At 41.5% G+C, this 14162-nt stretch overlaps 1 protein-coding gene across 1 annotated transcript; it reads left to right on the forward strand.

The window, feature by feature from the left end:
- Positions 1 to 2889: 2889 nt before the first annotated feature.
- LOC138628668 (protein unc-119 homolog B-like) lies at positions 2890 to 6964 on the forward strand. The gene is made up of 5 exons (XM_069711838.1): positions 2890 to 3275; positions 4217 to 4330; positions 4571 to 4670; positions 4863 to 5035; positions 6161 to 6964. Exons 1-5 carry the CDS (start codon positions 3044 to 3046, stop codon positions 6271 to 6273), a joined length of 732 nt encoding a protein of 243 aa, XP_069567939.1. The 5' UTR covers positions 2890 to 3043; the 3' UTR covers positions 6274 to 6964.
- The last annotated feature ends 7198 nt before the right edge of the window (positions 6965 to 14162 follow it).

Raw genomic sequence — 14162 nt, forward strand, 5'->3', positions numbered from 1 at the left:
AGTGTGTGGTGTATGTGTTACTGTGTGAGTGCCGTCGGGTGGGTGATATTGTTTCATCAGGTCATGACACATACAGTGAGATAAAATTGCATTTCTTTATCAGACAAAATATATTTTTTTAAATGATAAAAAAAATAAATTAAAAAAAAGGAACTTTATATTGGGTTACTTTATACTGATCATGCTACATCCACTCAAATGTGAAGGTCATAGAGTGGTTGGTAATCTGGAGTTGGTGTCCAGTCACCGGAGTCTGCAACACTGTGGATGCCCTATTTTTGTTTTTTCACATTATCATGAACCTCAATAGCCTCATCTTTAAATCATCACAACAGACAATATGTGCACCAGTCAACCTTCTTGAACCTTTTTACTCACATTATATTATCCTGGATAGTTAAATTATCACAACTTTCTTTTAGCGGCATGCTTTTCAAAACATATGCACATTTTAAATACTTAACACATGTCAACAAGTCAGTGGATTTAGACGGAATTCACATGCTGTCTCATTGATTTTATTTACTCTGGTCAGTAAAATGGTTTGTGTTTAAATATGAGCAACGTCCTGAAACTCAATACTGGCTTACATGATGTTTTGCAACACAGGAATGAACTTTTCATGAACTGTATTAACTGGTTAAACAACAAATGGCAAAATTACCTAAAAAAAAAATAACAAACTAAAACAAAGTGCTCACAAATAAAATAATGAAATGTCTCTGGGTCCAGTCTGGGATTGTCAGTCAGCGGATTGATCGCTGACTCGATCCGTGTTTATTTTTGTCCGTCCTACCACACCCTGAAGTGAAGAAGGGAAATCCACTCTCAAATACTTGTTAGTCTGAAAGATCCTCCTCAAGGATTCATAGGTTGGTTCACCATCCAGTTAACTGGAATATCAGCTCTGTCGCTGGATGTTCTTCTTTACCACCTGGACTTGTATCAAATCCATCAATAAACTGACCTATAGACAGGTCACACATTTATGAACAATCCACACATAGTTAACGCACAGGTCTCATTTAATTGCTCCACCTAACTTGAACGTCAGCAGTTGCTAAAATAACCTCTGGTTCAAATGTCTGTTGAACAACAAAATAGTTATTTAAGATCAAGTTCTGTACTGAATCTGAAATTTTTAAATTTATTGGTATTCACAACCAGAAATGACCTTGATTTGAGGTTTAAGACAACATTCATTCAATCCAACACCTTTTCCCACAAAGCACACAGTAATTTTAACGGTGAATCGCTGAAGCTCCGTGAGGAGACCTTCACAAGTGAATTAAACGAACAAAATAAATAATTATACAGCTAAGCTTTCTTTAAATCCTTCCTCTACATGAATATATGGTTTTGCATTCATAGTTCACGAGCAGACTCGCGGTTTTGCAAGCCACGTTTCACTCACACCACGTGCTAACACTATTAGCATTCGTCTATGGCATTTAACATTGTACAAGTTAGCATAGCCGCGAGCGGATTTTTTTTTTTTTTTCCGCAAGTCTCACTCGATGTATTCTGGTTTTATCAACTTCTCACTGAATATCTGCTCCTCACCGTTGATCAAGATGAATGTCTGTATGCTCTGAAAGGACAACAAACTTGAATCAGATGTTGAGTGACAGGCCAGAGATTTTATTTTTTTTATTTTTTATTTTATACACTTTATTAATCCCCGAGGGGAAATTTCTTCACTACAGCAGGGGGGCTCTCAGGGGGGAGATGCTGCAGCAGGCTGCCACTAGCGCGGCGCCAGGTAACCTGACCTGAGGTGCATGTTTTTGGATGATGGGAGGAAACCGGAGAACCCGGAGAGAACCCACGCAAGCACAGGGAGAACATGCAAACTCCGCACAGAAAGGCCCAGGACCGGATTCGAACCCGGAACCTTTTTTGCTGTGAGGTGACAGTCTGGCGAATAAAAAGTAGCTTTTACGGCAAAAAAAAAAAAAAAACAGTAAATTTTGAAAAGTTAATTTTAAATATAAATTCCGGCCAAAATTCGTCGTGGCCACACGGTGGCGCAGTCATACCATCCCCGCACCAACGGGTCTCAGGGCTCTTGGTACCGGGATCGAATCCGGGTCGTGACAACCTGGGCAGCATCACCAGACCCCGACGTCCGAGAGTTTGAAGATGTTTGCAGACACTGATCATGCTACATCCACTCAAATGTGAAGGTCGTAGAGTGGTTGGTAATCTGGAGTTGGTGTCCAGTCACCGGAGTCTGCAACACTGTGGATGCCCTATTTTTTTGTTTTGTTTTTGTTTTTTTCTCCCCAATTATCACGGGCCGGTATAGTTGCCAGTTGCTTTTCAGTTCGTCATCTTATAGCCTATGTAAAAAACACAAGTTACATACACAGTGTTATGTGTACATTTGAATATCCAGCATCATAGCTCTGCCATGAGTCTACTATTACAAGTAGAAAATGCTGTTCACATGTACATGTCAATTAAGCAATGTCCCAATTAATTATAGGCTACATGATAAATATATAACTTTAAATTTTGAAATTTTGTATTAGTGCTTTTACCTTTAACACTTTAAGAAAATTTTGCTATAAGCACATTTTAAATTTTACTTAGCAGTATTTGAAATACAGTACTTTTCCTTGTAATTTAACATTTCGTCATTGTAATATTGCGTTTACTTAAGTAAAACAATATTAGTATTTTTTTCATATGTATCAATGTATGTATGTATGTATTTATTTATTTATTTATTTAATTCACATATTCATTCTATTCTTTCTTTCTTTATTATTCTTCTATTCTTCATTCTATGGTTTGGCCCAAGTTATTTGGCCTGCCGCCTCCTGGTGGCCGTTTAGAGGAGGCTCTTGACTCCCTGCTCTGGCTCGCTGAACGGGTTGTCATGGCAACTGTACAGCATGCGCTTACAAAAACAAGAGCTTGACCGCTCACCGACACTTCTCTCGACACTCGACATTTACGACGCCATCTTCTTCTGCCCGCGTTTATCAAAGACGGCGACGCTCGTTCAGGCAACAGGAGGCCGACTAGAGAGACCACGATGAGCGGAGCCAAAGCCCGCAGCGACGCGCCTGTTGCTGAAAACGTCTCCGGCGGTGGGCACAGCGCCGTGGCTCCTCCGCGGGACCGCAAGCCCTGCGGAGGGGTTTTGAAGAGGCTCAAGTCCCGGAGAAGCCAGGTAGACAGCAGGCCCGTCACGGAGGACGACCTGCGGACACAGAGTGGACCCATCACGCCGGAGGAAGTGCTGGGATTGCGAGTAGCTACGCGAGGTTTGAGTCTCTTTCTGTGGCCTCTTGTCGGTTTTTCATGACTGGTCCTGAATGAAGTATCTGCACATAAAAAAATATAAATCTTCACTTCACAAATGGGAAAACATAAAGTCCAAATATACAGGATTACATGGCTCTCATTTAAGATGGAGATAACATGGTTTTAAACGTGTCATAATTATATGGGAAAAACACATTTCACAATACAAACCAACCGTTTGACGCCGTTATAGTCTTAATTGTTTCTGTTTTTAAGCAGTTCAGCGGACATGGGGTTTTAGAAATAGTGGGCGTTTGTGATCGGTTGACAAAGTGCTCTGTGGGGTCACTTTAGCTGAGCTGAGATCATGTTATGACTTAAAACTCTTCAAAAATGTCAGGACACAAATCCCATATCACTACTGTGACATCACTGCCATTAAGGACCAGGAAGGCCTGGTCTTTATTTAATAAAAACATATTGCAGCATGTTATATTTGTATCTGTGGCCTTTATTTAGGGCTCTTCAGGCACCATATGAAATATAAAAGCAAACACAGGGACTAAATTAAAAACTTCCTTGTGTCAGAATGGTTTATGACATCATTAAATTGTAAAGATTTAATCAACGCTTTTAATCTACCTTTTAGAAAATGGCACATATAGTAAGGTATTTGCTCAGTGGCTTCATGCATGTCTATTTTCCTGTACAGATCTGTAATGATACAGGATAGCCCCACACTTTCTGATGTAACTAGATGTATATATGCAAAGCTGTGTGTGCCTATGTGCAAGCAAAACTGTGTCACGTGAGTCTTAACAAAGTCCCTCAAACATTTTGCATGCTGTCTATGTCGCTGAGAGACGCCGGTTTGTGTTTCAACATTGCACACATTATCTTCAGCGGCTTGAAAACAGTGTCAGTGTTTACATCTCCTGTGATGCGTCTGTCGTTGTTGCAGGGTACCTCTGTAAGCCCGAGGACAATATTTACAACGTTGACTTTGTGCGCTTTAAGATCAGAGACCTGGAGACCGACACTGTCCTGTTCGAGATTGCCAAACCACCGCACACAGGTACTGCATATTAGCTGCATGTGTTCTGCTCTGTAAAGCAAATGCTGCTGTTGATCATAATGTATGTAGCTACAAAACAAATGTATTAACCCTTCTGACAGCTGCTGGCTACTAGCATGAAATAAAGTGCTCTGAGCAGGTTGCTGGCGTTAGAAACATCCATCGCTGGTTTATTTTGATTAGAAATAGCCTTAAGTGTGAATCATGTGAAACGTCTCGATGTAATCTTGTGGGCGTCAGATGACAATGAGGAGAACAGAGATGGAGATGCCAGTGCGGGCCGATTTGTCCGCTACCAGTTCACCCCTGCCTTCCTGCGGCTGCGGACCGTGGGAGCTACGTGAGCGACTCACACGTCGTCGACACACACCTGACCTGTTGCGTACACAAACAATGACAACAGTTGCAGCATTATCTTCTATCAGCCACACACACCTCACTGGCTATTTTTTTTAATTTTTTTTATTAGTGCACTGACTGTAATGACATCATAGTTACTGAAGTTTCTTTTTTTTTTTTAAATTTCCATCAGGGTCGAATTCACAGTCGGGAACCGGCCTCTGAACAATTTCCGCATGATTGAGAGGCACTACTTCCGCGATCACCTGCTGAAGAGCTTTGACTTTGACTTTGGCTTCTGTATCCCAAACAGCCGCAATACCTGTGAGCACATCTACGAGTTCCCCCAGCTGTCTGAGATCCTGGGTGAGTCATCTATTCGCAAGCCACGACCAGTCTGAGAACCTGCACACACCAAAACACATCCAGGTTACGGCTACATCAACATATACTGTTTGTAGAGATTATGGCTTTCATTTGTTGTCAGATGTTGATTATATTGATTTATTTGTGTACCATGCACACACTAAAAGAAAAGATGAGGGCAGTTCTCATTAATGATATTGACTTGAAGAGGATCTTTGACTCCCTGCTCCTCATGTGTCAAAGTGGAGCAAATCAAAAATGAGGTTACATTTTAGCAAGTGTTTTACAGGCAATGACGGCATCAGCAGCACATTAGCAACAACATCTTTAATCTAGTTCTCCTGCCGCATGACTTTTATAGTTCTTTATAACATAACATGCTGTACGCTCACAGGAAAAATAACATTAAAAAAAAGTTCAATATAAGACTCAATATATGTTTGGTCATCAGTTAACATTGTGTCTACATAAAAGAACCATTAACATGACATTAATAATTTTCAGTTAGGGTTAGGGTTAGCAATCATTGGCATTCTCCGCACTGGCCATAAAGAAATCCTTCCTTGGAGTACAGCAAAAGAACAACTCTTCAGCCAAAGCTAATATGAGGCTTTAATATTATGAATGAGGCAAACAAGTGGTTGTCTAAGTCCTGACAGTCTGTGTAGGTTTCTTGCCAGTGTTTTTACACCAGCATCAAATCTACATGTGATTAACCACAACGTTCTCCTCAAAATGTGCATGTGATTCATGTATTACGGCAGACTTGAACAAAAATTTGAACATATGTTTTAAAGCTGTCACGTAAAAGTTAATGTAAAACTATTTGTATTGGGCACTAAGTATGCATTATGTACCTTATTAATTGCCTGTCTAACACCACTGGGTGTCACGTCATGATATTATTTTGATTTTGTGACCAAATGTGAGTCAAAGCTCTTCCCAATGAGCACCAGAGCTACTAAAGCATTTGGTCATTGCAACAGCTTAATCAACGCTGACCCAATTATTCAAGTTATTTTTAGTTATTATACAATTCTATGCTATTGTAATTGCATGGATTTTTTTTTTTTTTTAAATAGCCTTCGCTTGGTCGTTGACGTGCATTTTGTGTGTGTTTTGCAGTGCGTCAGATGGTGGAGTGTCCTTATGAGACCCGGTCAGACAGCTTCTATTTCGTCGAGAACAGACTGGTCATGCACAACAAGGCGGACTATGCTTATAACGGAGGACCGTGATGTCTGCCTGCTCGCATGCAAACACGCACTCAAACATACATTCTCATCTACCCACATATTGTTGTACACATACACACGTGCATGCATATCTCTGCAGCTCAGATAGTCACACATGCACAAACAGATGCAGACACGGTTGAGTTGCCTCCTATATTTGTAAAGATGAATTGACATTCATTGCAATCATTTTCAGGGCATGTATTTTATGTTGTATTCTCAATATCTGCTCTGACACACAAACAGGAAGCCGCTTTGAGTTTGTGTTAATTTATCTGCTTTTAATGACTGACACATCTCTTTATTACCAAAAGAGGGCTCACAGTAACTAGAAGGGATGTAGCGTGTCTCAAACAGAGGAAATGGCTACTAGATACACGGTTATCCATTCAACACACACACACACACACACACACACACACACACACACACACACACACATTTGCACACAAACATGCACACACACAAATACGCACTCAATCCCCAAGTGACACACATAGTGTTTACGCAGTGTTTGTCAGAAGCAGCTGTTCTCAGAGCTGCCGCCTCCACAATCCACTCCAGACAATATCGTGGGAGAAAGAGAGGAACCATCCACAAAAACACTCCTGTCAAACACACCTGGTCACTCCTGCAGTAGCCCCCTCCTCACACACACACACACACACACACACACACACACACACACACACACACACACACACACACACACACACACACACACACACACACACACACACACACACACACACACACCTCCCTCTCCTCCCTCGCTTTCTTACACTGAAGAGACACATCAACAATAGTGCTGAATAAGAGTTTGATCAAATGTCTCTGAGATTGTTCCTGCTCTTTTGCTTTTACAGTTTTGCCGGGCTGATAGCAACATGAAAATAGATCAGGTAACAGTAATGTAATTGTGACTTTCCACTGTGACCAGACAGAAGATTGATAACCTCATATGATGACCAGTTTCAAGTTTCAAGTAGGAAATCCTAAGAATTTCAGAGGACCAGAAATGATCAGATATCATGATGCATGTGATGATATGGACAAAAACAAGGAAACATGTTTTAACAGATTATCAGAGATTCAGCGTGAGGAAAAAGAGAAAAATGAAAGGACTTGAGCGAAAGAGGTGACTTGGCTTCCTTATTCTAAAGTGACATTAAATACTATTATTTCCCACCCAGGTTTAATTACTCATACTGTTCAACTCTTAAGTTTTGACACATGTCGATTAATTCAGGGGGAATATGTCTGGAAACTGAGTGGTTTTATTTGTAGCTATAGATCGTGTACCTCCTCTTTGTACTTTGTAAACTTTTGATGTTCAGGGTTGCAGGTGATGTTTGTAAAATAAATACATATATATATGTATAGTTTGTAAAAAGTGAAATGAGAAAATAAATGTACATTTTCAGATACGAAACGTGTGAAGTTTGTTTCATTTCTGCTGAAGGCTGAAGTTAAAGGAAGCTGAGTGGATTTTGGTGCGAGGAAGAAAAGTCCCAAAAGGGGCCACTAGGAGGAGTTAGACTATAACAAAGTTAAAAATGAGTGCCATTGGCGTCACTTTAGTTCAGTCGAGTCATGCTTTATTGTGAAAAACATCACATAAATGTTTTTTATTATTGTGCTGGGACATGAGTGTGTTATAGACTACAGCTGAGGTCATGATCTGATCTCTATTTATTTGGTTTCACTGCAAAGGGGAAGTAACAATGAGAAAAATCACTTTAATTCCACATCATTACTTCATCTACAGTCAACATGTGATAAATGCATGAAATAGATTTTTAAGAAATTTGTTGGAATTGTTACTTTGATCTCCATGTTTGGAGTCCAGTGGGATTGAAATCAAATCTCTCTTTGTTTATGCTTTCTCAAGCTGTTTCTTCCTATCGCCGTATTCATCTCTCAGTCTCTCTGTTTTCATCTCTCTCTCCAGCTCCAATGCCCAAAATCTCATGCTCTTTTTCTCTTCCCTCTCCTTCTCCCTTTCTCCCTCCCGCTCGTTTTTTTTTTCCCCACTTCTTTTCTTTCCTCCTCTCTCACCTGGTAACCAGACCTCTGGAGAGGAGTGTTGAGTTTCCACTTTCCCAGAGAAGAGGACAATCTGAGCCACACAAAGACCCACAATGGACCCCTCTGCTCTCTCCTCCCTTCACTCTGTCACCGCACAGCTGCACACACACAGAAACACACACAGATATGTAAGAATACATACACCCTCTTTTTTTATATAAATATATATATATCTTACCTCCTCATTCGATTCTTTTTTACTTTTCTTTGTATGTTGCTTTCCTTCATCCTTTCTCAAACTAAATCCTTTCTATTTAATTCCAGCATTAGTCATGCCTCCACGTACCATTCAGTGTTCACACGGATACATGAAGTCTTTGTGAGATCAGTTTTCACCTTCTTCTCTTCCTTCACTACACGCTTCATATACCTTGTTGCAGGATTACATCAGATTGGGGCTGTGAGATAACAGACGACCGTTGATGGCCTGCTGGGGTCTCCCATCATCTTTAAATATTATTGTGAATCTGTTTTTGCAGCTGTGGCAATGAGGCTCTGCAAACAGGAAGTGGTCCAAAGTTTTACATTTTACAGCAGGAATTGATTATTGGACACTAAGGAGCAGCAGATACATGTATGTGTTTGTATGTAAACACAACATTATTATGGTATAACGCGGGTGCAAACATTCACTCACTGTTTATGTTTTTGTTTTTTTCTCCTGACAAAAACATTTGTCGCTAACCTTGTGTGCCAGCTTGAAACTATGCAAGAGCAGTAAGAATGATCAAAAACAATAAAGTTATGGCCATGAGCCAAAATGAAAAACAATGAGCTGAAAGACAACAAAATACTGAGATGGAAATGCCATCACCACAAGCTCCCCTTCAGTCTTACACATAATCACATGATCCAAAAATATGAATGAACACAGCCTAAAGTTAAAAACATTATGAACACATACATTTTAAATTGCTTTTCAGTTCGTTCACTATACTGGAGATATTTAAAGGTGTAGTTTCCTGCTCATCTGCTCAATCCTAATTAGCAACATAGCTAAACTAAGCTAATCTCATTATTCATCCATCCACCCCGGCATCATGCCAGAGCGTTTAATACACCCGTCAGTCCACAAGATGATATAGTCTCAGCGTGTTTTACCTCGCTTAGTAGTGAAAACTACACGCAAGTGGAGAAGGCCATGTGACAGATGTCATTTGATGAAATATAAAAGTCCCAAAAAATGGAGGTACAGGTCTGGAGTGGTTGGATGGATCAAATCCAGGACTTTTACCTATGAGACCAAGGTGAGCGTCTGTGAAAAAAGCAATGTGGATTTGTTTTAAGAAATGCTTTTCTAACCCAAACAACTTTTTTTCCTAAAACCAGCCACATGTTTTTTGGTGTATAAACAAAAGGCATCTTAATTGTCAAGTCCGACATGGTATCCTGCGGTGGGTTAGACAGATATATGACACATTTGGCCAGATACCAGGTTGATTCATCATGAAAACTTTCAGTCAACCTACAGATGCAAAAGGCATCGGTGACTTTACCAAACTCACAACCTTTACCCTCCAAAAAGTGCAGCATTCCTTTAAAATGCAATAAAACATGCTAGTGTGAGGACCTAATGTGTCAGTTGCTGATTAGACCACAAAGCAGGGTGCAATTTAACTGTGAGCTCATAAATCAATAACCACAGCCTTCCATCAGGCTGTAGGGCCTACACACTGCAGCACGCAAGTAAAGCAGCTGCACGGTACTAAACCATGTGTCGGTGGAACAGGCGTCTCAATATATCCTGCCTGACTCTTTTACAATTAGCACACGTGCGTGTGCAACACTTCCATGGCAATAAATACACACGCTTTCCAGGGATGATTTGTGTTTTCTCGGGCCTTCGTGGAATACATTTCAGCACTCAGTTGAAGATTGACACACACGCACCGGAAACAACGGGACAGGTGGGATAAATCAAGCTCTCTCTCTCTCACACACACACACACACACACACACACACACACACACACACACACACACACACACACACACACACACACACACACACACACACACACACACACACACACACACACACACACACACACACAGTATTTCTTTGTACCTGGCTTTCCCATATATCCTGCTCAGTGAATCCCACTACATTGAGATTAGGAGTGAGAAGCACTGGTTTATTGAGGTTCCCCTGACACACACACACACACACACACACACACACACACACACACACACACACACACACACACACACACACACACACACACACACACACACACACACACACACACACACACACACACACACACACACAGACCTACACTCAGGCAGAGGGACAGGGGGACAGTGGTCTCCTATAAATAGCAGCTAGGAATGGCATTGATAGGTCCTGTGAAAAGAAACGGAGGGGGGAGTGGAAAAAGGATTAAAAGAGATACAGGGACAACTCCGCTCGTTCATGTGTGTGTGTGTGTGTGTGTGTGTGTGTGTGTGTGTGTGTCACTGAGGTAGTATGAATTTCTTGCCACCCAACACAACCCCCCCCCCCCCAAATAAAACATCATCCATCCATTTTCCCTCATTCATACACACACATCCTCTTTTCTTCTTTCTGATTTTCACTCTCTCTGTCTTGGCGCAATTTGTTTCCCCCGTCTTCCTCGCAACCTGCTCTGAGGCCCCGGTGTGAAAATCCATCATGTGTTAACACTGCATAACCCGCAAAGAAGTGATGCGTCACCGCACGGTCCCCTCTTTTTAAAGCCGGCATGATGATGTGTCATGATGTATTTCCAGCAATTTGCTCTGTGACATCATCTCCTGCCCTGAAAGAGGTCAGATTAATATTAATATAATATTAAGAAAATCAGGAAAATCCTTCCTCAGTGTGACGCAGAAAAAGTCATTCATGCATTTGTAGGCTAGATTATTGTAATTCCTTGTGGTTAGGATGTCCAAATTACTCATTAAAAACCTTGCAGCTGATCCAAAATGCTGCAATAAGAGTACTGACGGGATTTAGCAAGAGAGATCATATTTCTCCAGTTTTAGCTTCTCTTCACTGGCTTCCTGTGAAATCAAGAGTATAATTTAAAATTCTCTTGATGACTTACAAAGCCCTACATGACCAGGCTCCATCATATCTTAGAGATCTTATAGAACCATATAATCCTAGCAGAACACTTCGCTCTCAGTACGTTGGTCTACTTGTGGTTCCTAGAGTTTACAGAAGTAGAATGGGAGGCAGAGCCTTCAGTTTTCAGGCTCCTCCCCTGTGGAACCAGCTCCCAGTTTTTTAAGATTACTCAAAACGTTCCTTTTTGATAAAGCTTATAGTTATGGTTGGCTCAGGTGGACCTGAACCAACCCTTAGTTATGCTGTTATAGGCCGAGGCTGCTGGGGGACCTTGTTACATGCTGAACTTCTTTTCTTTCCTCCTACTCTTTAACTGACTCATACCTCACCATCCTTTTCTCTCCCATAGCTTTTTCTTATTGTCTGTTGTCTCCATTCAGTTCCCTCGCTCGTGTAGTTTCTCATCTTTCTTTTGCAGATGTCCCGTCATGGAGCTGCATGTCTCTGCCCTGCGCTTGTTGTCTCCACCAACAGTTCTTCTCTTATATCTCTATGCTGTCCTTTTCTCTTTCTGCTCTCCTCTCACCCCAACCGGTCGAGGCAGATGGCCTGGTTCTGTCGGAGGTTTCTTCCTGTTAAACAGAGTTTTTCCTTCCTTCTGTTGGAGGTTTTTCTCCCTTAAACAGGAGTTTTTTTTCCCTCCAAGCTTATGTGGGAATTGTTGAATTGTTGGGTTTCTCTGTATAATGTTGTAAAGTCTTGCTGTAAGGACTTTAATGTGTTAAGTGCCATGAAATAACCTGTGTATAAATGAAATTGAATTGAATTGAATTAGACGTAGAGGTTGAAAGCATGCAGGATGATCATTTACTGTAAATATGAATAAACACCACTTTAGACGCAAAAAACCCAAAAGCTTACTCATCATCATCAGTTACCTTTCAAAGCAGTGTAAACCAAGAAAAAAAACAAAAAACGTTACTTTTATTCAAACATTTCATTTTGCGCTGAATTAATTCTGTAATTTAACATAATGCCAAGCAAAAGCTTTGTAGATGTGACAAGAGATAAGAGATCATTAGTTATCGGTGAGATAATAATGCACTCAGCACCACAGTAATGGATAGACAGGCCTTTAACAAACTGTGATTCCCTCACCAATTTCCATGGTGGCAAGTGCAGTATTGACAATCTGTCTTTAAGTGTTAGGTCTCTGCTGATTTGTAACCAGAAGCCTTTTTGTGGCATCTGTGTTGTGTGTTTTGTGTGTGTGTGTGTGTTGTTCCTGCTTGCGTTCACCCGCCCAACCGCCTGTGAGGTATTACAGTGCAGATTTCCGCTGCTGCTTACACCCATGTGGCCGTCAGACAGAAATAGTTCCGTGTCATCAAGGTAAAGAGGCTGCGGTGTGTTTGTGCGCACAGGAAGCCACCTTCGCTGAGAGCCTCCCAGCAACATCCCTCCACTGTGTGTTTATGTGTGTGCGTATGATTAATAAAAGGTTAACTCAACCCTCAGTCAACTGTTGAAGAGGCATGTAAATCTCCCCCCACAATCTCTTCCTTCCTCTGCCTTTTCTCTCCTGCCTTTGTCTCTGTCCCTTTGCCACACCTTCCCCTCGGGGATGCAGGGATTGTGATTGGAGAATGGAGGTGGGGCTCCTGGCACGACCACAGGTGTGCTTGTTTCCTCCCCTTCTCCTCTCCCATGTAATGATTTCTTCAGCTCGCCACCTGCCAGGTGGAAAAAAACACCCACAGCAAATGGAGTGCTTTAAAATGGCCCCCTGGCTTCCGCTTTAAAGGAGGCTTTTTATTTCTTCTTTCTTTTTGTCTGTTCAAACATTCCAGTTTTATTCTTCTTTTTTTTCATTATCCATTCACTGTGTTTTATTCAAGTCTTCCTGGAATGACTTGTTGCTTGTTTACATTTTGCATCACATTCAAATAATGGCCTCTGGCTCTAAAAACTGTAGCTGCAGCTGGCCGACAGAGACACTCTACGAGCTTGTCGGATGATCAGAAGTTGCCTTTTCAAACTCTTTTTCTCTTCTCTGCTTTCTTTCAAACTGCCTCCAGGGTGGTGGAGAGCAGGTCCCAGGCCCTGACAGGTCAAAGGTCGCCCAGAGACAAAGGCTTCCCACTCTGGGTCAGCTATGGGTCAGCTGTGGTCAAGGAAACAAACGCAAACTATGGCAGTATTTTCAAGGTGGCAAACTGACAACAAGACAGCTTGAGTGATGGAGAAGGGACAGAGCAAAGGCAGATATCAGATGTGCAATAAGTGCACTGAAAACCTCTTTCACACATTCACCCGCCACACACCCAGTCATGTCATATTTACTTTAGTAAATACTTTACCAGATTTTAAAATCTGATAAAAACAGTTGCTTAAGCCCATAAAAAAAGTTATTCAAAGTTTCTCAATGGTCCTCTCCACTTTGTGTATTTGTTGAAATTAATAAGTGGCTCCAAAACAACTGACTTTCTTCAGTATAATAAGCTCCAGTAAGGCCAACTAATTTCGCTTTTGCTCCAACTTGTTCCTTCCCCTCCCCCACGCTGCTGTCTTTCTCCTCTCTTTTTTTATTCACTGCCATTGATCATGCATGCAGAAATTTAGCACGCCCAACCAGGGCTCCAGCACAGGATAGGTTAGCTAGTGCAAAGGCCCTGTCCTACATACTGTTCTCTCGCTATGGTCCAGCAGGCCCCAGTCACACCCTCCCCCTGACCTGCCTCTCTCTCCCCCTCGCTGACTCCCCCAC

Source organism: Brachyistius frenatus, unplaced genomic scaffold, assembly GCF_029030835.1.
Source record: "Brachyistius frenatus isolate BFR_SWC_R1_liver_20210118 unplaced genomic scaffold, ASM2903083v1 Contig_4, whole genome shotgun sequence".
Taxonomy (NCBI): Eukaryota; Metazoa; Chordata; class Actinopteri; family Embiotocidae; genus Brachyistius; species Brachyistius frenatus.